Here is a 24,220-nt window from a genome sequence, read left to right as displayed (position 1 = left end):
GTCATAAAAGATTGCCAAGGCCACCTAACACAAAGGCCACAGCAACCTTGTAGGTAAAAAGTACTTCTACAAAGGATGCCGATTTAGTGAGTGCCTATTCGGAGTGGGACTAATAACATTTTATTGATCCTTTCTGATCCTTATAGCCAAGGACTCATTTCAAAATAATTCTGCAACCTTGGTCATTTTAGTTTTAAAGAAAAAAACTAAACAAAGCAAAACCTTTGCCTTCTCTTGCCTCTCTGAACACAATCATAGTTTGTCATGGTAGCATACCCAGACTACAACCCCTGCCACCTGGAGTAAAATTTTTAACTCAGAGATACAAAGGCTAGAGTAGGGGCAAGAACCATCAAAGGGATAATGTTTTTTTTTTTTCCCATAAATTTAACAACTGGCCATTCAGCGAGTTTGATGTTGCTAAGCTGTTCTTGGCCCAGAATCTGCAAATGCTGCGCCAAGCCCAGCCAGGAGGAGGACTTTACATGCTGGACATTGTGCCTTCCTTTTTTTTTTTTTTTTAAGGTTTTAATTTGAGAGGATTTTAAGCCTTAGGGATCATGGGTCCCTGGCTTCTGGCCTAGGACTTACCCTGAGATGCTACTGGAGATGAGATTGCACTTTGCCTTTCCCGGGTTCCAGCACTGTCCTGCAGTGTATGAAGAAGGAAATTCTCTCCGCTGTGCTGAGCAGCAATGGCTAATGGTCTCTGCTCACTTGTTCCCTCCAGGGCCACAGGCAGTGTTCTGGCCTATCAGGATACAAAGCCAGGGAAGCTCATGTAGGCCAGTGTCGCTAAAGAACTACACTGGGGTGACTAGGCGAGAAATCCGCTTTCCTAGGAAAATCGCAGAATTGGGGCTATACTGCAGGCGTTACGGGGGGGGGGGGGCTCAGGGAGGGGGTGGTAGGCACAAGCACTGGGCAGGGTGGCTTCTGCTGGGTTCCAAGCACCTGTTTCAAAGAGCAGGCGAAGCTTCACAACTTTCTCCTCATTGAGTTTTTCCCACATAAGGGGCAGGAGCTCCTCCAGGAAGGAAAAGGAGACTCTAGGGCTCATCCTGCGGCCTGCACACGCACCTCAGACAGGAGCACAAACGAACCCAGGGATGGTGGGGTTCACACTTATTCCATACATCACACATATACTTAGGCCTACTCTTTGTCAGAGACTACTGGGGCTGCCATCATCCGCGGGCGAGACCAGCAAACAGTCACAAAAAATATAATGACAAAGGTCAGTGTGGCTATGAGTCACTGTGCCCTGGCCCCTCAGGCACTCGGGGTCGGGTTTGCGTGACTGCGGCCTATGGGAGAAACAGGTACCTTCTTACCCACGCATCCCCACCTGGCACCTGCACAGGACACGCTCAGAAGGCACGAGTGGGTGGGTGGTTGTTTGGGTGAACGGTTCTTTGCACCTGAGCATGCGCAGCTGCAAGCCTGCCTGAACGAAGCCGACTCCAAGCGGATCCCAGAACCTGAAGAGCTGGAGGTGCGAGGGGCGGAGCAGTAAAGAGCGCCCCCGCCACACCTCCCGGAGCCACGTCCCAGCCACGGAGCCCTCTGGGAAGTGTAGTCTGCGCCTGCGTCGTTTTCGCGGTGAGGCTGGGGGGCTGCGGGCGGAAGCGGGACCACCCCCTCCAGGGATGCGAGCTGCCGGGCCGACCCAGGCGAGCCAACACTGCGGCTCCCCGCACGGCCCGACCCCCCGGCCCCACCTCCTGTCGTGCGGAGCTGGACCGCTGTTCTCGAGGGTCTCGAGGGTCTCGGTGCAGCCTCCTACCGGAGCCGCGCCGGAAGCTGGGTGGGCCAGGGAGTTGCGAAGCTGAGTTCCGCCATGGCGCTCCAGGTAAGACGAGCCGTTGCGGACCGATGGACGCCTCGGCCAAGCTTCTCGGTGCAGCGCGGCCGGGAGGGGGGGCGGGCAAAAGGGGCCTTTACCGCCGACTTTGAGCTCCGGTGAACCCAGCCAGATGCCCAGGACTCCCAGGCCAGAAGTGTAGAGCTCTCCCCTTCCCCCAAGAGCTTTTTTTCTACCTGGGGAGCTCATTCCTTGAGGTTCTCAGTATAAGACATCAATGAGAGAGTGTGCACGATCGAGGCCTCGGTGGGATTTGAGGGATAACTAAATCTGACATTTACTTTTGTTAAGATATAGAATCCCGGGGAGTGGGGCCAAGAAAGTGGGAAGAAAGAAAACAAATCCAAGTTATGCTGGTAAAATGTGTCAAACCTAGCGCTGGAAGAAGAGTCCTATCTGTTGTGGCCTAGGTACAGTTTGGGCAGGGTCGTAGGCTGTGAAAATACCCAGGGCAGTTGCTGTACTGCCTTGTAGGTAGACAGAATCAGATGTGCAATTTTGTTACCTAGGAGCTTGGCAAAGACTTGGGTAGCTGTGTTGGGGTCGTGGCTAGCACAGCGTGTGGCTAGATATCACTAGTACCCCACTAGTATCTTGGGGAGAAACAGTAAGTAAGGTAAATGGGATGTTGCCTGGCCCAGAAGTGTCCTTTATAGCTTTGGCTGACAGGCAACCCAAGAACGCTCTTACTCAGAAATGCTCACTGACCCTGTAGTAGAGACAGAGGGAGTTGAACCTCTCAGATCTGATGCTCAAGGAAGGATGTCTCCTCATACTGTGTAGCTGCATGGAGAAGATGGTCAAGTCTGGTCCCTGGGAATGCAAAAAGGACACAGTCTGATGGAGACGGATAGGGAAGGCCTGCAGTCTGTATGTTCAGTGTTGACTACAAGTTCCCACCTGGTAGCCTGAGGCATGCTGGGGCAATGGGGTCGACAAAGACTGTGAGGTAGACAGACCGATACTGTTGAGTGCTGAAACCGCAGTTTCTTAGAGACTGACACAGCAAAGCCTTAAGGAGGTCGGTCATCTACAGTGGCCCTAAGTTAGCTCCAGAAGCTTTTCTTCTGAGGGCTGGAGGCGGGAACCCATGTGACAGACCAGTGGTAACTATCCTCCTGCATCAGTCTCCCCTCCCCCTCCTCCTCCTGTTCCTTCTCCCTCTCACACACTAGTCACTCTTCACTTTTTATTTTTATTATCTATTTATTTATTTATTTTGGAGACAAGGACTCACGTGGCTGAATATGACCTTGAACTTCTGATACTCCTACAACCACCTGAAATTATAGGCAAGTGTCACTGTATCTGGCTGGTGTAGCACTGGGGATTAATCCCAGAACACGCTAGGCCAACAGTTTACCATCTGACCAACATCCCCAGCTCCACTTCTTCTGTTTGGGAAACCCCTGAAGGGAACATCGGGAGTCACAGCGAGTTCTCGTTCACATTCTATAAAAAAACATTGTCGGTGAAGATTTCCTAGGCGAGGATGGAGAGAGGTCTGGAAAATATTGCACACAGAGGCCTAAAAGAGGCAGATATATTTAGCCTTGAGATAAAGAGCCTCACATGCCCACCCCCAAGACAAGTGTTTAGAAGAGCCTGAGGTGACAAACCATGCTCTGGTTACATAGGTAAACAGAGGAAGAAGAGGGCTGAACCTGTCCTTTCATCAGAAAATGGCTCCCCCAGATAATGGCCTTAATCTATACATGGCCTAATCATTCATTCCTGTGCCTAGAGTGGACCCTGCATGGGAAGCCAAGTGCTAATGGAGGGAGAGCTGTCTCGTGAGCGTAGAGGTGCCGGACAAGCTTGACAGCTGGCAGCATGGAGCTCTAGCAGCCTGAACCACCCTGCTGTTTAGGAAGAGTTCTGCAATGTAGGCCAGAGGACACACGTCCTGTGGTTAAGGTCAAGGACCCACAAGCTAGTCCTTGCCTTTTTCTGGACTCCATCTACAAACTTATGCTATTCTGTGGGAGCCTTGCTTCTGACAGGGTCTGGAACAGTTGACCAGATTCCAGTTCTTAGGTTGCAGGCTCCATTGGGCCATGCCTCTCTGTTGCCATGACTTGGTCGCCCTTTCAGATGATTGATCACTCCTGTTCCCTTAGCTATCACAGTGAGAAAGTTGGATTATAAACAGGGGCTTCTATTCTTTTGCCTCTGTGACTCCTTCTTGATGGTGAAACTTCCCTGATGTCACATAGTCTTCTATTTAGTGCTGCTGGATGGTAGATGTTCATATGTCATAATTTGTATGACTTTTAAAGGACATGCTTTTTCATCACAGCAGCATCTGAACATGTTTAAACAATAATTAAAGTGTGTAAGTAAAAATGCGTAATTGGTCTGTAGGCAGCATGTATATGCTCCTTTGGACTCTGAACCTATTGTCACAGGCCTGGGGCCTGCAGCTCACACATGAGGACCCACCAGCTTCTTCCCCCTCTACCAACCGGCCCCCATGGCTCCCAGGCATTGGCTGATAGGATACCAGAAGGAAGAGGTGGAAGAGAGCAGCACAGAAAGGACCAGAGGACAGAGCTGTGGCAGAGTTGCCAAAGGCGAGACTAGAGGTGACAGGTTGAATGCATGGGTGTGGGGAGGTGTTATAAGGTGGCCAAATGTAATGGGGTCCTGTGCTAGCATGCCCAAGAGCACTTGAGAGTTAGAGATGCCCATAAGAATTCGGGCTCAGCAGGTAGTTAGACTCACAGCTATATCCATGACAACAGGAAAACATCTGACAAATTCAACAGATGCAAGGTTAGGAGAAACTCGAGGGCAGCTTCCCAGAGGCCTCCAGTGCAGTCTCCAAGAAGCACTTAGCTCCCCCAGCATAATGGTGAATGACCCATGTGGAATGCCAACTGGGAGAATCTTGCCAGAGACTCTACACCCAGGATTGTTGCTGAGAACAGGTCACTCAGGCACCTTCTGCTGGCACCTGCCGTCACAGACTCCTAGAAAGAAGACGTGTGTTCAGCACAAGCTGCATCATACAGATTAGCTAGTGTGTTAACCAGTAGAAATCCTTTGAGATGCACATTCCCAGGTGCCTGCCTAGGTCTAGGCATTTTGGAGGGCAGCAGTGGCAGGCCTGCTGTGTTGGCTCCTCAGTACAGAACCTAAGATTGTCCACATTTTATATGCTAGGAGGCCAATAAGAAATGCAAAATGGCTCCCTGCTCTAGGTTTGTGGAGTATCTGAGGTGTCTGAGGGATAGTGGCCACAGTGGGCCAGAGGCACAAGTTAAGCTTGGGGAAGGAGGCTGCTGACCAGCAGACCACAGAGATGGTTGGGAATGCACAGTGAGCTAAGAGGCAAAGGGCGCTCACTGCCTCTGATCCCTTCTGCCCTTCTGGCTGTCAGCAGTCACTGGGAATGCGGTCTCTAGCCAGATGTGTTGTTGGAGCCTAACTACTTCAAAGTGTCAGGGCATTAGGTATATGAGCCTAGTGTGTGCACAGTGGTGGCTGTCAGCTGTCAGGAATGGAAGGCAGAGAGATGGCAGGCGGTGGGTGGCAAGGCTGCCAGTTAGTAAGAGAGACAGTTTTTAAAGTCACTGACTTAAATGCATGAACTAGACAGTGTTCCCATTTTCACAGGTCCTTCCTGCAGATCGCACTTGTTTCTAACCTAGATGGATTCTTCCCATAATTTACATTCTGTTTGTGTCACTTGTGTGGTTATTTTCTCCCATAATTTCAGTTCATGGCTATCAGGTGTTGGTCATTGTCTCAGTTTTCATGCTGTTTTAAAGTCTACGGAATGATGACTTTTACAGAAAGGAAGAGATTGCTTTCATCTTACAAAGTCACAGGGTACAGGAGGTGAGCATAGCAGATAAAGGTGTGGAGTGTGGCTGTGAAGAACTATTTGAAGCTCCCGCTTTTCAGGTTTCTTCTGAGTCCCTGAGGACTGTATACTAGAGGCTTTCAGTGCTAAGTGGCAATTGTGGGAGGCACGGGGTAGGGAGCATGGTGAGTTGGGGCCTCTAGGTGGAGCCCCTAGAAGGCCTCTGTGACCCTCACCTCCCACTGCATGCTTCTGCTACATGCACCTGCTGGCGGCTGTCACAGCTTTTCCCTGTGGAACTAACCGCAGCTGGACCAGGGTTTGTGGAGAGTCGAAGCCTTGCAGGGCAGGTGGGACTGGAAAAGTGAAGGTGGGTTCTGCCCAGCAGCTCAGAACCTGGGCCAGATTGGAGTCTGGAGATCAGGGGCCCTAAGCAAAGGTTAGACCTACGAGTGCCTGACTCACCTGCTGCCTGGCTGGCAGGTGAAAAGGGGTCTATCTTCTTTAGACCTTCAGGGCTTCATGAGTTTTTTTTGTTGCCGCCCGCAGCTGTTGGGGGTGTTTGATTTCTGACATGAATTATGTCATCTCTGCTGAGGAGCAGGAAGTGGGATTTTTCTTTGCTATATGGGTTGGTTAACCCTAGTCTGGAAATCTGAGATGGGAAATGCTCCAAAAGGCAAAACTTGTAAGCGCTGAGATGCCCTGTGTAGAGAAGTCCACATAAGAGCTCCTGTGATCGCTTGCAGTCCAAATGCGTCAAAAAACACTGTAAAAGTTACCTTCGGCTAGGTGTATAAAGAACAAAATATAGATGAATCTCTATTTAGACTTGAGTGCCATCTCTAAAATAATTTATTATGTACATGAGAACATTCAGAATTAAATATTCAAAACACGTCCGACCCCAAGAATTTGGGATAAAGAGTACTAGACATTGGTAACAAGCTGGTCTTGTAGTAACCGTTGTCCTCCTCTCGGTGCCCCTGTGCTGGAGTTCCAGGTTCCCAGATAGTCCTGGTAACTGGCACAGCAAATAGGACTTGCTGTGCACTAAGGAATGTAATTTCATTCCTAGTTACACCTGTGGTGACCTTGTTTCTAAAATGTGGCTGGTGGCACATCTTCCTGGGTGCCCAGCTAGCTGCAGCTTTGTCCCAGTAACTGTTAGACCCAGGCTAGGTCCCACCCGTGTCTGCACTGCCTGCTCCCAGTGTCTACCAGGAGACCCATGTGGCTCACTGAGCTAAGGGACAGTTTGGGTGGGCCTTGTTGGCATGGATGCAGCCAACCCCCCCGGAGACTGTGCCCACAGGTGCCCATCAGCTTCAAGGACTTGGCCGTGCGGTTCTCTGAAGAAGAGTGGCGGCTCCTGCAAGAGGGGCAGCGGGAATTCTACAGAGACGTGATGCGGGAAAACTACGAGACGTTGGTGTCTGTGGGTGAGGGCCCGAGGCCTCCAGAGTATGGGTTGCAGGGACAGAAGAGGGTTGCAGTGAAGGAGGCCAGGGTCCCTGCCCAGGGGTCTTGAGTCTCTGTGAGACCCGAGGCTCCTCCAGGCCTTAGCCTCCTCATCTGTGAATTGAGTAGTTTTAGGGGTGTTCAGAGCTTGAGGATGTCCAGAGCCTCACTTTTCTTTGTTCCTTTGTTCGTTTCTATGAGCCAGAATCGGGGTATATGGCCTTTGAATTTGGTGACCACACAAACATATGGAAAGCTATGCATAGATAAGCAGACATCTGGGCCATCACATGACTGTGGGAGGGTAAAAGCCACTCAGTTCCCAGAGTAACTGCTCATTCTTTCCCCCAGGGACCTCTGAGCTGCTTCCTCTCTCTGCCTTCCTGTCACCCTCGGGGCCTGGAGGAGCCACAACAGAAGAGAGCCACCATGATAAGGGACAAGAACCCCCAGTGGAGCATGGTTCCCAGGGTAGGTCCTCCCCATAGACTTTGAGCACCTCCTTCTTGTCATGGTTTTCAGCTAATTCAGTCTAGGCCTCCTTGAGGCTTACCCCTTATTCCTCTGGGTTGGAGGCTCATTGCATGTAGTCTAGTCCATGGAGAAATGTTCAGAATAAAACCTGAGGTCACGTGGGGGAGAACCTCTGACTTTGACCCACTTACCACTACCCAGAGCCAGCCTGCAGCTTAGACAGTAGAGGTGGCCCTGGGGCCAGAGTAAGGGAAGAAAGGTAGCAGGCCAGATGGAGCCACAGGGCCCTTCAGTATTGCTCTTAATGGAAAGGAGGCAAGAGGAGCTACTGGGTAACATGCAGAACCTCGTGACCTCAGCCCTCCCTTCTCTGAGCCATTTGCTCCCTGGGGCTACTCCAGCTTTTGTAGGGCTCCCTGGGGAGCTAGGTGGCTGAGCACAGGGCTCACACTTTCCACAGGAGGGCAGCCCCAGCAGAGTCTGCACCTCACCGCCCTAGTGCAGCTGGTAAAGGAGATACCGGAGTTCCTGTTTGGAGAGGTGAAGGGTGCTGAGGACTACTCCGAGAGTGGGAGCACCAGTCTGGAAGGGGATCGAACGACGCCTGAGGGTAAGTCACGCAAGCTGCAAGAGTGACCTCCCTACAGTCCACAGTGCAATGCATAGCTGCCTTCCAGCTCTTGACCTCCTCTGTGTGCTCATCCTCTGAGCTTTTGGGACCTAGTGGATATGGGAACAGCTCTTGCCATCTCTCAGTGTCTTTGTCCAGTCACGTGGTGATCCCTCCCTGCTGCCTTACACTTTGCATGGTGGTGAGCAGTGTGTTGGTCCCTATGGGGAACCGGAGAGAAGCAGAGCTTTGTCCAGATAGCTAGTGGGTCCTAGATCCTATTGCCAGCCTTTTTCTTTCTGCTTCTGTCAGTTTTTTCCCTCTCCACTCAGTCAGCTCAGGACCCACCTCACCCTAGACCATGGCCCTCTACCTGCTGCAGCCCTCTTCAGTTAATGTTGGGTGGCATGGGAAGGGAGCAGAGGTGTGGAGCGGCACCGGCTTCATACTCACCGCTCTGTGCTCTTCAGGCCATGGCCAAGACAGAAATCTTCGAGTTTCAGAGCTCAGCAGTGGCAGTGAATAGGTCCCTGGCTCCTGGTTGTCATTAGTGGAGCATGACAGGGAAAGCTCTGACTGTGGAAATGTTAAGACAGCTTACCAGTTGGCATTTTCTCCATCTCCCAACAGTAGCCGGAGCCGTGGACACTTACCCTCCCCGCAGCCTGCTCAGTTCTCTTTCGGAGAGCCCTGCAAGCCACCCCAGCCTGGCCGCCACACCCACAGGCAGCTCATCTTCCAGCGGCCCTCCTGGAGACTGGGCACAAGAAAGCCCCCTACCTACCAGTGAGTCTGACCCAGTGCGCACAGGGACACCCAGCATTGCAAACCCCGAATCAGGCCTTGGACCCTGCACCCTCTTGACTTTCTCTGGCTCAGCTTCCTCTGTAGGTGACTGGAGACAGAGGTCTCTGAATCATGAGAAAACACGCCTGGCCTCTACTGCAGACCCGGTAGTCTGATGCTCAGTTCCAGATGGCCCATCCCTTTGTTGATTGCTGAGGACTGTAGACACACAGAGAACTCTGGGCAGTTCCTAATGTGCACACCCGTAGATCACTTATCTGTGTGCACCTACTTTGATTCTCAGACTGCCTCAGCACAGCTAGCAGCAGGGAAGTAATGCTGCTCACTAAAGTTTCCCTGGGGTCTCAGTTTGTCTTCTAAAATACTTTGAAATTGTACTTGTCTGAATGTTTTGGATTTTTATTTTTGGTTGCAAGCTTAGCCTTTAATGGCTGAGCCATCTCTCTAGCCCTGTTTTGGTATTTTAATTTAGAATATTTAAATGAATAAAGATTAAAATGGACAGTCCCCTAAATTATACCCCAATTAACCTGTGGTTCCATGTGCCATCTGTCTCACAAGCCCCACAGAGGAAGCATGAGGGCAGCCGGGTGGTGGTGGTGCATGTCTTTAATCCCATCATTCAGAAGGCAGAGGCAGGCCGATCTCTGTGAGTTTGAAGCCAGCTTGGTCTACGAAGCAAGTCCTAGGACAGTCAGGACTACACAGAGAAAAAGCGTCTCTAAGGAAAAATAAAACATCAACAACAAAAACAGCGCGCACACATACACACACACCCCAGAAGAAGAAGAAGCATGAGTACAAGCCTGACCTGTGTTGTGACTGTTGGCTCCATCAGCTGGGCCAGATAGAGACTGGGGTCAGGGAATGGGTCTGGAAACATTCAGCATAAATGAGTCTGGGTATTTACAGCTAAACCAGAAGGAAACAGGAAATAGCCTCCAACCCTCCTGGAACAAATCCTCCAAAGATAGCACTGACATGAGGCTAATTTTTAGGATTTGGGTGGCTCTCAGGGTTGGAGAGTTTGAGTGATCTGTCCTCTTGGGGAGCAGATCTGGGGTGATTCCAGAATCCAAGTCCCCCATAACACTGCTTTCTTTGTATTTTGCAGTAGGAACTGCTGATAACCCACTGTCTATAGAGAAGGAAGGCTTAGGAGCCTCAGGAGAGCCTTCTGTTCATCCCACTCAAAGCCTGGACCAGAGCAAGAGCCATCGAAGACAGGATAGAGACAGCACAGGAACAGGTGAAAGACTGGCTTTCCTGGGGTCTCGCAGTCTAAAGCTGAGCAGAGTCAGAGAAGGCCATGTCTTGCTCATTTGAACTTCAAGACAACCCTATGGGACAGTGATTCTCAACCTTCCTAGTGCTGCGATACTTTAATACAGTTCCTCATGTATTAAAGTTATTTCATTGCTACTTCATAACTCGAATTTTACTACTATCCAATAGTAGTAAATATCCAATATGTGACCTTGAAGGTGTCACAACCCACAGGTTTGAGAGCCACTGCTGTAAGATAAGCTTTGTGTGTTTGTATGGGTGGTTCTTAGCTGCCCAGTGAAGGCAGAAATAACTGAGGGTCTCATGTTGCCTCTCAGGACTACACTGACCTTAGCTGCCTTGTATGTGCATAGGAACCGCTCCTGAGAACAGTCCCTTGCAAGGCCTCATCAACTGTCTAAAGGAAATCCTTGTGCCCGGGCCCCAGCACCGTGGGACAGCCCCAGACTTGCCACCTTCTCTCCCTGGCCTGAGTGTGTTGAAGCAGACCAGAGCTGAGGTGGAGCCAGGGAGCCTGCCCTGCCCGGGTGAGTCCCTGGGCACCTGGCCTGCACAGACCAAAGTCTCCACAGTCCCTGGGAAGCTCAGATTGCCATTCTTAGCTATTGCTGTGCTCCATGCTGTCTCCATGAGATGACCACTCCTGTGTCCCTAGGGTCAGTGGCTTTCAAGGATGACAGCAGCAGGCTTTGTCCTGTTCTCTTCACTGTTCTCTACTTCTGACATGGGACTCTGAGGAGGACTTTGGTGCTCAAATGTCACTTTCTCTTGACATGAATGGGGTGTCAGTGGACACTGAGGTCTGCCTGAGGTTTCCCTTCAAAAGACTGCTGAAGCTTTGACCTTTGTTCTTGCATCTGTAGAGGGCAGCTGTTCCATTCTCCAGGTTGGGGTGAACTTAACTACAGAATTCCTCTCTTGTATGAACATTTCATGTGTATGTCAAGACCTGATAGACTTTGAAGCTAAGTTATACTCAGAAACTGCCAGCCTATATCCCTCAGTTTTCACCCTGAGTCCTAGCTGTGGCTAGGTGCTACCCACACATAGGATTTACAGGTCCTGGTTTTTAGCCCTGTGCTGCTCAAACTACAATCCAGGACAGTTCTTGTCTGTCTGTCAAGAGACTGAGGACCCTGAGCTTAAGTGAAACGTGTGTCCTTTCCCTTAGTGAAGACGGAGCCAGTATCTGGGGATTGTCCCCTTCAAGGACTGCTGAACTGTCTGAAGGAAATCCCAGAAGCTCCAGACAGGCGTCCCAGCCCCTCAGGAGCAGGGGACGTGCGACTGCAGGAGGATCCAGGGAAAAGGAGTTCTGGAGGTAAAGGTCATTGGTTAGATTAGTGGTCAGGGAGCTAGATGTCTGTCTTTGGCTTCTCTGCTCTGAGCACAGCTGTATGTGACCCTTCCCAACCAAATCCATGCCTTAAGTCAGCATGCAGGTTAGGCAGTCCCATGCTGAACCCCATCACGCTGTGCAAGAACAAAGCGTATAGGAGTGTCTCATAATTTTCCAAACTGGCTCCTGTTATAGGAAGAAAAGGGTTACAGGGAATTTTTCGAAGGACTATTGGGGAGGACAGGGGATGAAATAGGCAGGAGCTGTAGCACAATAGACCGTAATTGTGGCTGGGGGATTCCTGCCATCCTGTGTTCAGGCTAGGGTCTATGGCTGGAGGATATGATTCTCAGCACGTATGTTTGGACCGGGATTATTTGTCACTTTATCAATAAACTTGTGTTCCTGAGAACTTGGCTTGAGAGGGTGGGTTTGAGCCAAACCTGCTGCACAAGGAGCAAGATCTGATTTGTTGCTGACCAGGGAATGGCTCACTGTAACATCCCTTAGAAAGCTCCTGAGCATCCTAGAGGTGGTAGGGGTGTTACTTGGAACTGTGCTTGGGCTTGAGAGGTGATCATACCCAGAGCCAGTGACTGCTGTGTGGGCAGAGGAGCCTTGGAAGTCTCTCCTAGCCCTATGAAGTGGAGCTCCCAAGACTTAGGTTGAGTCTAAGCCTGAAACCTGGGTTTCCCAGCAGCCACCTTTCCCACAGGGATGAGATGCCCCCAGACTCCTCCTCTCCGCCGGAGTCATGGAGCTGGACATACGCTTGCCACGGTGAAAATGGAAGATAGGTGGGTTCAGAGTCCCCCAGCGCCAGCATCCTGCCAGCTTAGCGGGCAAGGCCACAGTCCCTATTTCACTGGAGATACCAGAGAGGTCCGTGTACCCCGCTGGGGCCCCATGACTCTCGGTAAGTTCTGGGTTCCAAAGCCTACAGGGAAGAACCTGCTTCTCTTTTGGTCAATGAACCTTTCCCCCGTCTCTCCTCCCAAGCTGTTCTTAGTCCGTGTTCTCAATCCAGGCCCATGCTCAGCCACCCTCTGGTTTCAGGACCTTCTTTTTACAGTGAGGTCCTGACTGTGGAAGCTGACCACAACATGCAGGTGGCTAGTCCACCCTTCTCAGAACTGAGGACAGCATCATTCCTTCTGTAGAAGCAGAAAACACATTCAAGGTTCCTCATTGGAGGATCTCCTCCTTAGCAGATCCCTGGAGCCTACTGTAGAAGTTAGGCTGTGGGCCAGCCAGATAGCCAAGGACCAAGCTGGGGTCTGACTAGCAGGCCGGAGCCCAGCAAGAGATGACAAGGTGACCTCTCTTGTCCAGCCAGCAGGGCCTCAAGCTCACCACTAGAAGCTCTAGAGGCCTGTCTAAAGGGCATTCCTCCAGGTGGGTCATCACCTCTTCAGCCGCTAGCCACCTCATGGTCCAGAAGTCCCCAGCCAGGAGATTCTGGATCTCAGAGGCTTGAACTACAGCCACAAGGATCCCACAGTGAAGGTACTTGGGCCCAGGCTAACAATTATTTCTGTGCACACAGTGAGGGGAAATACTGAGGGCACCATCTGGTCATCTTCTCTGGGCCTCCTTGAATATGTGTCTTTCTTTCCTAACCCCTGCTTCATGCCTGACCCAAATAGCTATCCAGGTTTGGTGAGAGCCACATTCTACCCACCCACTTCCCTATTCTGAGGACTTCTTATTCCCAAGACTATATTGTGGGGGGACGGGAGTGGTAGGTAGACTTTGGTCAGTGCCATGGGAAACCCTGGAAGGGGAAGGGGTTCCCTGGACTGGGTCTTCTGGTGCCGTATACTCTAAGGCTGAAGGACTTCTCCGTCATGCTCTTCCTTGACCCAGTTATACTTCATTCTGCAGAAGCTACGAGAGAGCCACTTCTACCTCTGAGCTTGCAGGGCTGCATGAGAGAGGGACCTGGGATTCAACCCTCTGGTTCCCAGGGTACCCCTACCAGCTTCTCCTCAGCCAGCAGCAGTGATGGGGATCTGGATTTCAGGAGCCCCAGGAACAATCTGGGGCATCGACTTGGGAAAGGTGAGCTGGTCCAGCCTGAGGTCGGAATCCTCGGGGAAGGAATACATTGGTCCTTGCCCACTATTATCTCTGCCATAGTGCCAGAAGAACTGTGTATACCAAAGCAGAAACAGACCCAGGACTTGTCTTGGCAGGGTGAGAAGGGTTTGTTGTAGTAGCTTGGCCCAGAAGGGATAGGACAATGGCTGGCAGTGTGCCCAGAATCTCCCTTATAATAAACACTTCCCTATCACAGACAAAAAGAAGTGTCTATAATACTAAATGACCTTTGACTTAGGGAAGATAGAGTAAGGATCTCAGAAGACTTAGTCACCTGTGCCTTCCTGGGTCCTGCCAAAGGAAGTCACTCTTGGAGACTGGGGTCTTCTGGTGCTCTCTCAGCATTCCCCTGTGCTTTCCTCTTGCAAAAATCATGTCTGTCTTGTCCTGTGAGTGGATACTCAGTGCATCTGACCAGCTGTGCCCTGGCCACATCCGTTGCTAAAGGCCTGGAAATGTAAATTGACATCTGCCTCGGTCGCATGGCACCAGCAGCCCAGAGTGACTCGTTCTAGTTTGCCCTGAGGAGTTACACAGTCTGCCTGCTGTTCTTCAGCCATCATGGACAGCTGTTAACAGCTGCATTTTCTCAAAGTCCCCAAGCCCACGCCTACCAAACTCCTAATCTCTAAGTCTCCAGCAGAATCAGTGTAAGGCTTGGCTCGGAGTGCTACCCAGTGTTAAAGCAGCAGAGCTGAATACAGGCCCAGACAACAGAAGGCACAGACAAAACCAGACGCTGGGCAAGTCACACATTTACATATACTCTATTATTGCCCCAATCAGAGATGCTGGTAGTCTTGCCAAACACTGCCTAATCATGGGCAGGATGCCTTACTTTGCTCTTGCCTGGCAATAGAAGAGCTAAGTGACATTTTGCTACAAGTAGGAGTTACTATTGTAGCGTATGGGAGACGGCTTTCATTGCAGAGCCTGTGCCTGCTTTCTCTTTTCCTGAACCCACTGAGGAACCTCCCCCAGTATAGAACTCAAATGTCCTTCAACTTCAGTGCACCCCCCATGTGTACCGTGGCTTACAAATGGTCAGAGGATAAATTGCAAGAGTCAGTTCTAAATTTTCCAACACCATATGTGTTCCGGAGATCAAACTCGGGTGTGCTTGGCAAACACTTGGCCTATACTTGCATGTTATGCTATGCTACACCAGCCCCACATGATAGCCTCTTGTTTACAACCTCTGCCTGGTTCCAGAGCAGACAGCAGGTGCCTAATGGCTCATGGCAGTTCTGTCTACTTACCTTATCCCTCTAGACTTTCACATCATCTAGTTCCCGTTGTCTGCACAAGACTCTGTCAGTAGGAGTACCCTGAGAGGCAAGAAGGCCTGCATCATTGCCCTCCTTGGAGGGGTGAAAGAAGCCTTGTGCACATTGGATTGTTAGGGTGTCCTTCACTCTAAGCAGGCAGCCCACCCTCAACATGGTGACAACCACTGTGCTAAACTAGACCCGTTTGACTAGACGCTCTCATTCTACCCCCCAAGGCAGACTTCTGTAGCAGGGCTACCCCAAACAGGGATGGCAAGTATGTGGGGCTATGTCTTCTTCTGGGGCCCTGAGCTCCCAGGACATGTCCTATATTCTGAGCCTCCTTCCTCTGCTCTAATCAGGGCAAAAGAGGCAGGCTTCAGGGATTCACAGAGCACTGGCTACTCATCTAAGATTGTTCATGTTTGGCTACAGGATATCCACCAGGAAACTCTCCACTCCAAGGCCTGGAGAACTGTCTGAGAGAGATCCCAGTTCCCAGGCCACAGGCTGCCTGGCCTTGTTCCTTGACTGTAGACAGGGGGTTGAAGAGACCAGAGCCCAGGAACTGGACTGCAGACAGAGAAGGTAGCGTGGTATTTGTGGGAACCTGGGGGAAAGCAATCCCTCCTGCACTGTGACTTTGGCAGTGGCATAGCAGCCCTCAGGCCAGATCTCAGCTGAGCTGAGAGGATGTTCTGGAAAGAGTCACTTCCCCACTCAGGCAGACTCAGTTAAGTGAGTGATGGAGTCCAGGACGGGAAGGCCCAGCACCACTGCTCCAGTGAGCTGCTCCGATTTGCTGACTGTGTCATCCCCTTGTCTGGGCACTGAGTTATATACCTTCTGGGATTCCATGTCGTTTGGGTTGGGAGTAAAGAGATCCCAGGGGTTTGGGCTGGTGTAGTGACCAAGCATGGTCATTTCCACACCTGAAACTTGTGTGCTCAAAGCCTGGCAGTGGTAGAAATCTGTCCATTCTGTGGCAGTATGAGGTCCCATAGGACTGTCAGAACTGTTCTCATTAAAACAGGACCGAGGGGCGAGGCCTGTGAACCACCCCACCTCGGACAGGGTCGAGGAGAAGTACCCAACAGGAATCTCCGTCTAGGCAGTCCACAGATGACTGTCAGACCAGGAACGTGGCAATGGCCAAAAGATGGTGAGCTGCCTTCAGTGTTCACACCATAGTTTCCTTCCAGTTAGCTTTTGCCAAGACAATATAGTCTTCCCATCTCTCTATTGCTCTGTTCCTTCCCTTGCTTGGAATATAGAAGTAGACAGAAACAGAGTGGACTGAGAAAGAATAGGATGTTTGGTTTACTTGTGGGGTGTCTGCAGTGGAGGTGCTGCTGGGATTAAGGGGTACCCCTGTACACACTGTGGACCTTAGGCAGCTCCAGCAGGACGTTCTAGTCTTCATGGGGTGGAAGGATAACTTAGCTCATCAGTAGCCCTCAACTGCCAGCTCTTGCATAGTGCTGGGTAGAGGGTCTGCTAAGCTGAGAGTTGCAGCCTACCCGATGGGAAGGGCTGCCTAGCCTGCAAGACACGGGACCCAACTGGAACCTGACCAGAAGTAGCTTCTAAGGGCTTGGAACTTCCAGAAAGTTCCCCAGCTCACTTGCCGAGGGACATGGGACCAGAAAGTAAGTTGTTCAGGCCCCTCCCCCAGAGCCCATATGGACTGTGGCTGAGCAGAAAAGGATGAATCCTGAGTATCTGATCATCAAAACTGTGCTGTCGGGTACTGGGTAGTGAACTCTTTTTCTCCTTTGTTTAGAGACAGCCACCATGCCCTCCCCCCTGCACTGCCTGGAGAGCTCTCTGAGGGGGATCTTGCCCGTGAGACCCTTGCGTTTCACCTGCGTGACTGGCCCTGCCCCCAGTCCCAGCCCCTGCTCCAGCTCCAGCGTCAGCAGCTCCGATGGAGAAGACCTAAGGCCAGAGCCTGCATTCTGGCAGCCACCCCTCCAGAGTGAGTCTGCTGCCGTGGGGTGGGGGTGGCAGTGAGCTGCTCCTTGAGGTGCCTGTCAGTACTCTGATGCTAGCTTACTTATGACACAGAGAGAGACCCCCTTCCCTCCAGTAAGGGTCCTGGCCCTCTGTGCCCTGTCTCTGGAGCATCTCCAAGAGTCAACAACAGTAGTTGTCTTGCTGAAGACCCTGCGAGAACAGAGCCCAGGGACTGCAGCAGCCTCGGTAAGCCTGGAGCCCTCCTGGATGATAAAGACCAGTCCCCATTGGTCCGTAGGTCCAGACTTTATTCTCCGAGTCTCATTGTTATTCTGTTGACTCTCATTAAAACATCCCCCTAATTTGTTGAACTTTAGATCCTGTGAGGGAGGCTGATCCAAGGGCTGTGTTCTGTAAGGAGATCTTGGTAAACCACTGAATGATAGGTACATAATATCTACATATATGCTCATTAATACATGCATACATGCATATATATGTATGTATGTGTATATATACAGATATATATATATGTACACACACCATATAGTTAGTATTCAATAACATTTTTTAAACTTGGCAAACAATAGAAATATCAGAAGTGATCTTTTTCAGTGGACTTTTCTAGCATGCATGAGGCTCTGGGTGTGGTCCCCAACATCTCATACACAGTGAGAATAGAACTTCTTGGGATTAGCCCAGAAGTCTAGAGATGACACCTGGTATTACAAGCCACTTTACTCTCCACCTGAGCTGTGACCCAGACTTTGTTCCTAACAGGAAGGGCAGAAGGGACAGGAGTCAAGTCCCAGTCACCCAGAAGAGAAGGGACTGCAGAGTACACATTCCAGCCTGGCCCTGTCAGCAGTGCTGAAGTTAAAGAAGAAGGAAAAAGAGGAGGTAGGGACCTTGGAATTGTCACATTTCCTTACAGGTCACTGAGGATTTGCAGGACACGGCAGCGTGTGCTCCACATGCCACAGCAGGCCAGCCCACCAGTGTTAGGATCCCCAGCACATTGCACCCGAGTTAATTACTGCTTAAAAGTTGCACATTTGCCATTGGGATGACGGTGGGAATGGGTACATGTGGCTCATCAGAATATCCCCATGTTGGAGTGGCACTAACAAAACAATATTGTCCTTGTCCCAAGTGCTCTGTGCTCTTTCTACAGAGGCAACTACGTACCCATGGCCTGCCCCTCAGCCAGAGGAAAGGCCTGAGCCCAAGGGTACTGAAGACCCCAAGGACCTGGAGCCTGGACATGGGCAACCCAGCAGCACAGGTGACTTCTGCAGCATTTGCTGTGCTTTAGTGGCCTCTGAGAAAATTAGAACCCAGGCCCCAGCCTAAGGAGGTAAACATGGTCCAAGTTCATCATCTGGGTAGGGAAGTCTTCCATTGAAGCCACTCAGGTACATGGTTCACTTCCGGGTTTTCATAAAAGTGCCAGGCTCACCTTTTAGAGGCATTGAGAAGCATTTGGAGACAAAGTTTGGGTTTGAGGTTAACTGAACCTCAGCACTGTTAAGTGACCTGGCTGGAATCCTGCACAGAGCATAGGCTTCACATGGTTTTGTTCAGGGACCCACAATGACAACAGGCAGGATGATGCGCCCATATCCTGAGCCGTCCTTGGTTTGCAGGACTCGGGTGCCCGTGCCACATGTCCCTTGCTGCCTTGTGTACCTGTGCTGGGTGCTGAGCACCTTCTTTTCCTGTAAGCTTTGGCCCCTCCGAGAATGTGAGGTTTTGTTACAAGCCCTGGCTGCCCTCCCGCAGATAAAGCATCAGACCACAGTGTTTTGTGATGTTGAATTGTTAGTTTTTGTTTCAGTCAAGGTTTCAAAGATTTTGTGTGAGATAAGTAACCCAGGCCATCTGAAACTCGTGATCCCCTGCCTCAATTTCAGATCCTTGCTTTAATTCAAGAACTTAGTGAGACAGGGTGTGGGTCCTTCCCTGTCTGCAGCCCTAACGGTACTGAAAAGACAAAGGCAGAGCCTTGGCTGGGGTTTAACAAACAGCAGACCCCTCTTCCATTCTGAGCTAAATGGCTGAAGAATGGCAGGGGCCTTGACCAGCACCCTAGTTGCCTAGGGTGAGACCTACTCCAGGGGATGTGAAACTGAAGAATTAACTAGGCTTTTTTCTGGGTTGGGGCAGCCCTAAGATCAAAATTTTCTGGAAGCCAGGCTTTATAGGGGCAGGACACTGGGTACACTAAATACATCTCTGAGGCCATAGAGAAGGCCCTTACAACCTAAGCACTCTTACCCATTGCTTCTTTGGTTTTAGCCAGGACCCAAGGAAAGCTGCTTTCTGGGGACCCTCTGGAGCCACCTAGCAAGTCTCCCCTTCCCGCAACTGACTTGTCAACGTGGCCACCTACTTCTTCACAGCCACCATGCCCCTGTGGCAGATCCCTGCAGCAGGAGCTGCACAGCCTTGGTACTGCCCTTACGAACAAGCTGGACCAGCTTGCAGCAGCCTTGGCAGGCCTGACTCAGGAAGTGGCCACCATGAGGACCCGGATGGACCGGCTGGGAAGGCGCCCCCAGAGCCTTGGACCAAAAGGCCAGGCTTCTTGGCGGTTGGCCCTCTCCCGGAGACCTCGCTGGGCCAGCAGACTGGACCACAGACACCTACCCTACTGGAGGCAGAAGGGCCCCACCAAGCCCAGACCAAAGATCCTGCGGGCCCAGACAGAAGGCTGCAAGGCTGGTGACCGCCCAGGACTCTCTAGAGAGAAGGGCAATTTGGTGCCTCAACTGCCTCCAGATGGTTCCTTGGTAGAATCTTCCAGGCCCACCTGTAGCTCATCCCAGCAGATCGCAGTACCTGGAGGCCACACTGTGCTGACTGCACATCCCCTTCTGGAACACACTGGTTGCCACCAGAATCCCCTCTCCCCTTCAGTGCCTCCTGCCTTGGTCCCCCTTGTGGCCTCACCAGCAACCAGTACAGACACAGAACCTCAGGCCGCTAGAGTGGCAGCCATCAGCATTCCAAACCAGCACAAGGAACCTAACAGCCTGCTAGGGGGAGCCCTCAGCAAAGACCTCTGGGGAGGTGACCACAGGGATCCAAGGTGGGGGGCCCATTAACTGTGCCGTTCCTCTGCTGAGGCTTGTGAGGGTGCCTGGTGGGACCCTCTGGGGTACAGCCGTTGCAGGCTGCCTGTTTCCCAGGGGTTGTGTCTTCCTTACCGCTCAGCCAGCCCTCTCAGTGCTGCTGCAAGTCTGACCTTTGCCTCTGCTGTGTCAGGCTCCCATGGCGTCTGCATAAAGCCACTACAGAGGCGTTTCTCAGCCATACCTCTGGCTTTCTTGGCTCAGGTTCAGTCAGCCAGTTGTTCTTCCTCCGTTATCAGAGCCGTCTAGGTTTCCAGTGAGTGTCATGCATATAGCATATGCACAGAGCCAGCTGCTCCTGATCTCAAGGACACTGAAAGGCCAGCCTTTATCTGTCTGGAGTGAATACTTCACAGATCTCATTTAGGGAGAGGCTGGCCTGTGGTCTGAGCTGAATTGATCCACATGGATTCTAAAACTAAATATATTAGCTGCTAAGAAAAGGCCATTGGCTTCTATGGAAGGGTGCTCAGAGGGGACAGCACTTAGGCATGGTCTCCTGGATTGTCACCAGTACAGTGAGAGTTAGGCATGTTCCCTTCTTCTGTACCTACACCTCAAGAGAAGTGAGCATGTGCTGTGAGGCTGGTGCAGCATGCCACGGGGCTCCTGGGGAAGAGCATGCACATCTATCGGTCTCCTAGGGCTGTGCACAGGTGTTACAGGCTTAGTCTGGGCAGCTGAAACCAGGGGTCCCAAATCAAGGTCTTGTCAGGGTTGGTTCTCCAGAGGGCATCTGGCTCTGCTGGGGGCTGTCTTCATGCTCACATGGCATCTTCTCCAAATGCCCTTTCTGCCACAACACAGATGTTTCGGGTGGCACTCATTCTCACTTGAATTTATTCCCCAAAGACTCTAAGGAGCATCACCTTCTGAAGTGTCGGCGGGGTGCGCAGTATGGTCAGCCTTTTGGCATTATGACATGGTGTTGTCATCTAGAAAGTTCACATTCAAGAACCAGACAGTTGAGATTAAAAAAAATGTTTTAAATATGTTTACAAGTTTGTGTTAGATTGCATATGTAGTATTTATTCCTTAGCTACAAGCAGGTTAGGAGTGTTGCGGGTTGGCCGTGCCTATTAGGATTAAGACTTCAGCATATAAACGAGGAGGAGGGCACCATCTAGCTTATAATACAGCTGAGACCTGGGCCGGTCTCGGGCTTGGCCTGACTGCCTAGATGCCATTCCACCTGCTTCTGCCCTGATGAGATGGTTGGTTCTGCCACCGCTGCCCATCCACATTCACTCAGCTCACGTCCTTCGGAGCTGATCTGAGTTCCTTTTAAACCTGAGGACGTTTCAGGAGATGTGCTTGTCCACACGGGAGCTGGGAAGGTAGTGTGGCCTTGTCCATGACAATCATAAGCAGTTTCTGGCTGCTCTGCCAGTGACTCTCGGTCTCTGGAGATATCCAGGAGTTGAGAGTCCCTTAGGCAGCCATGCCTGGGACTTGGTGAGTATGGTTTGCACAGAGATTAAAGTATGTTAGAGTGTGGTTCGTGGCCCGCGAGGGGGTCACATCAGATATTAACGTTATAGTTCATAGCAGTAGCCAAATAATAGTTATGAGAAGCAAAGAAATAATTTTATGGTTGGGGTCACCACAGCATGAGGAACTCTATTAAAGGGTCACAGCATTAGGAAGGTTCAGAACCACTGACCTAGGGACTAAGGCAAACCCCCAAAAAGTCCGCCTAGAGCGTAAAACAGAGTATGCACAGGGTGTTGACAAGTCCAGCTCCCTGCTTGCAGGTTGGAGTAGAAGCAAAGGGCCGCAACCTCCACCTGTAAGGAATGAGCAGCTGCATCTCTGGGCTAGCGGGGCAATGCTGGTGCCTCCAGTGCCAATGGGCAGGGGTAAGACAGGTTCAGAGGGCAGAGAAGAAACATTCACATTCAAAATCCTACTTGGGAGACTTGGGTGTTCTTAAATTGATAAGACAAATTGGCACCTGGTGTGGGTGGCCCTGGCTAGGACAGGGAAGTCTGCCCTGCTTGAGTGACTCTTTTAATTGTAAACAGGAGGCCGTGTTGTTCTGTGAAAGGGCTCCCCGTGATACTCTCCCTGGCACATCTGCCTTGCAGACAGCCAGCACGAGTGGACAAACAGCAATGCGGGACTGAGTTGCTAGGGCCTGGCGTCTGCTGGGTGCTAAGTACCTCCCTTTGCTGTGCCTGCTCAGGATGAGTGGTTCAGATCCAGTCAGACAGTGACATGGAACCAGCTGAAGTTGTGTGGTGGTTGCTACAGTCACACTCACTCCAGGCGGCCTCCAGGACTGTCGCTGCTGACTACCAGAAAGCCCTCTGTATTCACTGAGAATGGATCAGCAGAGGCTTGTTCTGGACAGCCTGTTTAAATGTGGTGCAGATCTAGGGCCTGGTGTGGGGCCCAGAGAGGGTCTGCCCGTACTGTTCTGGGAAGTGACCCTAGGCCACACCTGGGAACTTCTCTCCTATCACCCAAGGGGCAGATGGAAGGCTGAAGGAGGTGGTCGCAGGGACATCTGTGACTTCTACAGCACCATGAGAGTCCTGATTCCACCAAAGTAATGTCACCCATTGGTAATATGACTTAACTCTGGACTGGCTGGTCTCTGATTCTACATGTGGCTCCTACAAATAGCACAAGGTTGCAAGGCTTTTCCCTCATAATCTACCTTGACAGTTTTGTTCTTGAAGGCCTTAGCCCAACTAGGTGACATTGGCTACTGATACATTACACTTGAATACACCTTTGTAGTTTGGGCTTTGTTCCACTTCAGAGTTTGGGGCTGATTGGCTGGGTTTGGGTTTTGTTTTCCTTCTTTCCTTTTTTTTTTTTTTTTTTTTGATTGGCTATCCTGTATTTTTGTTTTTAATTTTTTTTTCATACTACACTTCTCCCAAATTTATCCTTCCTAGAGACTAGAAGGTAAAACATTTGGATTCATAATCGTCTTTGGAAGATTTCGGTATTCTTTTCTCAAACTGATAAGACAAATTAGGAAAGAAGCCAAAATTTTGAACAAGCTGATTAACAAAATTGACCCGATTCATGAATGCAAGCACACTGCGCTGCAGAACTGCTGTTCCACAAGTGCACAGAACAGTACAGAAACTGACCTTACCAACTAAGCCAGAGCAAGTTTTAACAAATTTAAAAGTATTGAAATTACATAGAATGTGTTCTCTGTCCACAATTTACCTTCTTACTAGAGTCAAAAAGCAAATTCTAGACATTTGTACATTCAAAAAGCAATGGTTACTATGAAAACCGATGCAAGTAGCTAGCCTGTGGTAAAATACCTACACAGAAAGAAATAACCTGTCTTTGGGAATGAAAGAAGACATTACTGTAGACATGGCTGTAAAAGGTAACAAGGTGATGCAAGAAACTTTTTGCCAAAACCTTGAACATTAAAGCATAATGTAGACGGAGACTGCTCATTCGTTCCCGGCCGCCCAGACCCAAAATAATCACACAGAATATTAATTGTAGCACTGCTTGGCCAATCTCTTAGGTGTATTGCTAGCTAGCTCTTATATTAGCCCATTTCCATTATTTTATATTTTACCATGAGGCTTACGGTTTACCGGTAATGTTCCGTTGGGTAGGCATCTTTCTCCTTTGGCGGCTACCTGGTATCTCTTTGACTCCACATACTCTCTGTATATTCTTCCAGCCTGGCTATATTCTGCCTTGCCATAGGAAGTTAATAAAACATTGGTAATAAGACATATTCATAGCATACAGAGGGGAATCACACATCAGCATAAAGCACATATAAGCAGACTGACAAGGATAGGAAGCCTGAGTTTTATACTGTCGAGAAGGTTGTTCATACAGCATCATCTTTCAGAAGAAGCCAAGAACATCATGGGTTACCCAAAGAGTAGAAATAACCGAATAATCCAGAGGCATGGAGGTACGAGGCTACCTCAACCTTGAAGCTAAAACTTGCTGACAATCCAAAAGAAGGGCATCAGTGTGAGCCTCGAAGTTCATGGAAGCTGAAATCGCACCAGAATACCAACAACCATTAGGACAGAAAGTTGTGATCACATTGGGTATGTCTGTGAGATCCAAACCCAACTTTACCATCTGGAAATCACCAGTGGTAACCCACC

At 50.5% G+C, this 24,220-nt stretch overlaps 1 protein-coding gene and 1 long non-coding RNA gene across 7 annotated transcripts in view; one reads left to right on the top strand and one right to left on the bottom strand.

Moving 5' to 3' along the window:
* LOC121439954 overlaps window positions 1-1,548 on the bottom strand; it is a 77,659-nt gene extending 76,111 nt beyond the window's left edge. For 3 of the 4 annotated variants that reach the window (XR_005973312.1, XR_005973311.1, XR_005973309.1), the window contains exons 1-2: window positions 955-1,548; window positions 592-838 (exon numbers count right to left, since the gene is read on the bottom strand). This is a non-coding gene — a long non-coding RNA (uncharacterized LOC121439954). The remainder of the gene's footprint in view (window positions 1-591; window positions 839-954) is intronic. The other variant, XR_005973310.1, reaches the window with a different exon arrangement.
* A 142-nt stretch (window positions 1,549-1,690) lies between these two features.
* Krba1 (KRAB-A domain containing 1) lies at window positions 1,691-23,374 on the top strand. 3 transcript variants are annotated; one of them, XM_041640593.1, is made up of 18 exons: window positions 1,691-1,852; window positions 6,988-7,114; window positions 7,485-7,604; window positions 8,107-8,217; window positions 8,848-9,003; window positions 10,139-10,273; window positions 10,665-10,838; window positions 11,483-11,632; window positions 12,366-12,566; window positions 12,983-13,156; window positions 13,535-13,711; window positions 15,454-15,606; window positions 16,052-16,180; window positions 16,802-16,996; window positions 17,086-17,220; window positions 17,755-17,874; window positions 18,149-18,259; window positions 19,273-23,374. In XM_041640593.1, the coding sequence occupies exons 1-18, from the start codon at window positions 1,841-1,843 to the stop codon at window positions 20,079-20,081; spliced, it is 3,189 nt and encodes a 1,062-aa protein (XP_041496527.1). In that variant the 5' UTR covers window positions 1,691-1,840; the 3' UTR covers window positions 20,082-23,374. The 3 variants fall into 3 exon arrangements, with proteins under 3 accessions (XP_041496527.1, XP_041496526.1, XP_041496528.1); XM_041640592.1 differs by having other exon boundaries at window positions 8,068-8,217; XM_041640594.1 differs by having other exon boundaries at window positions 1,722-1,852; window positions 6,975-7,114; window positions 8,068-8,217.
* The last annotated feature ends 846 nt before the right edge of the window (window positions 23,375-24,220 follow it).

Source organism: Microtus oregoni, unplaced genomic scaffold (assembly GCF_018167655.1).
Source record: "Microtus oregoni isolate MIOR12 unplaced genomic scaffold, Mior012 000064F_ref0000363, whole genome shotgun sequence".
Lineage (NCBI taxonomy): Eukaryota > Metazoa > Chordata > Mammalia > Rodentia > Cricetidae > Microtus > Microtus oregoni.
This window is presented reverse-complemented; position numbering and strand designations above follow the sequence as displayed.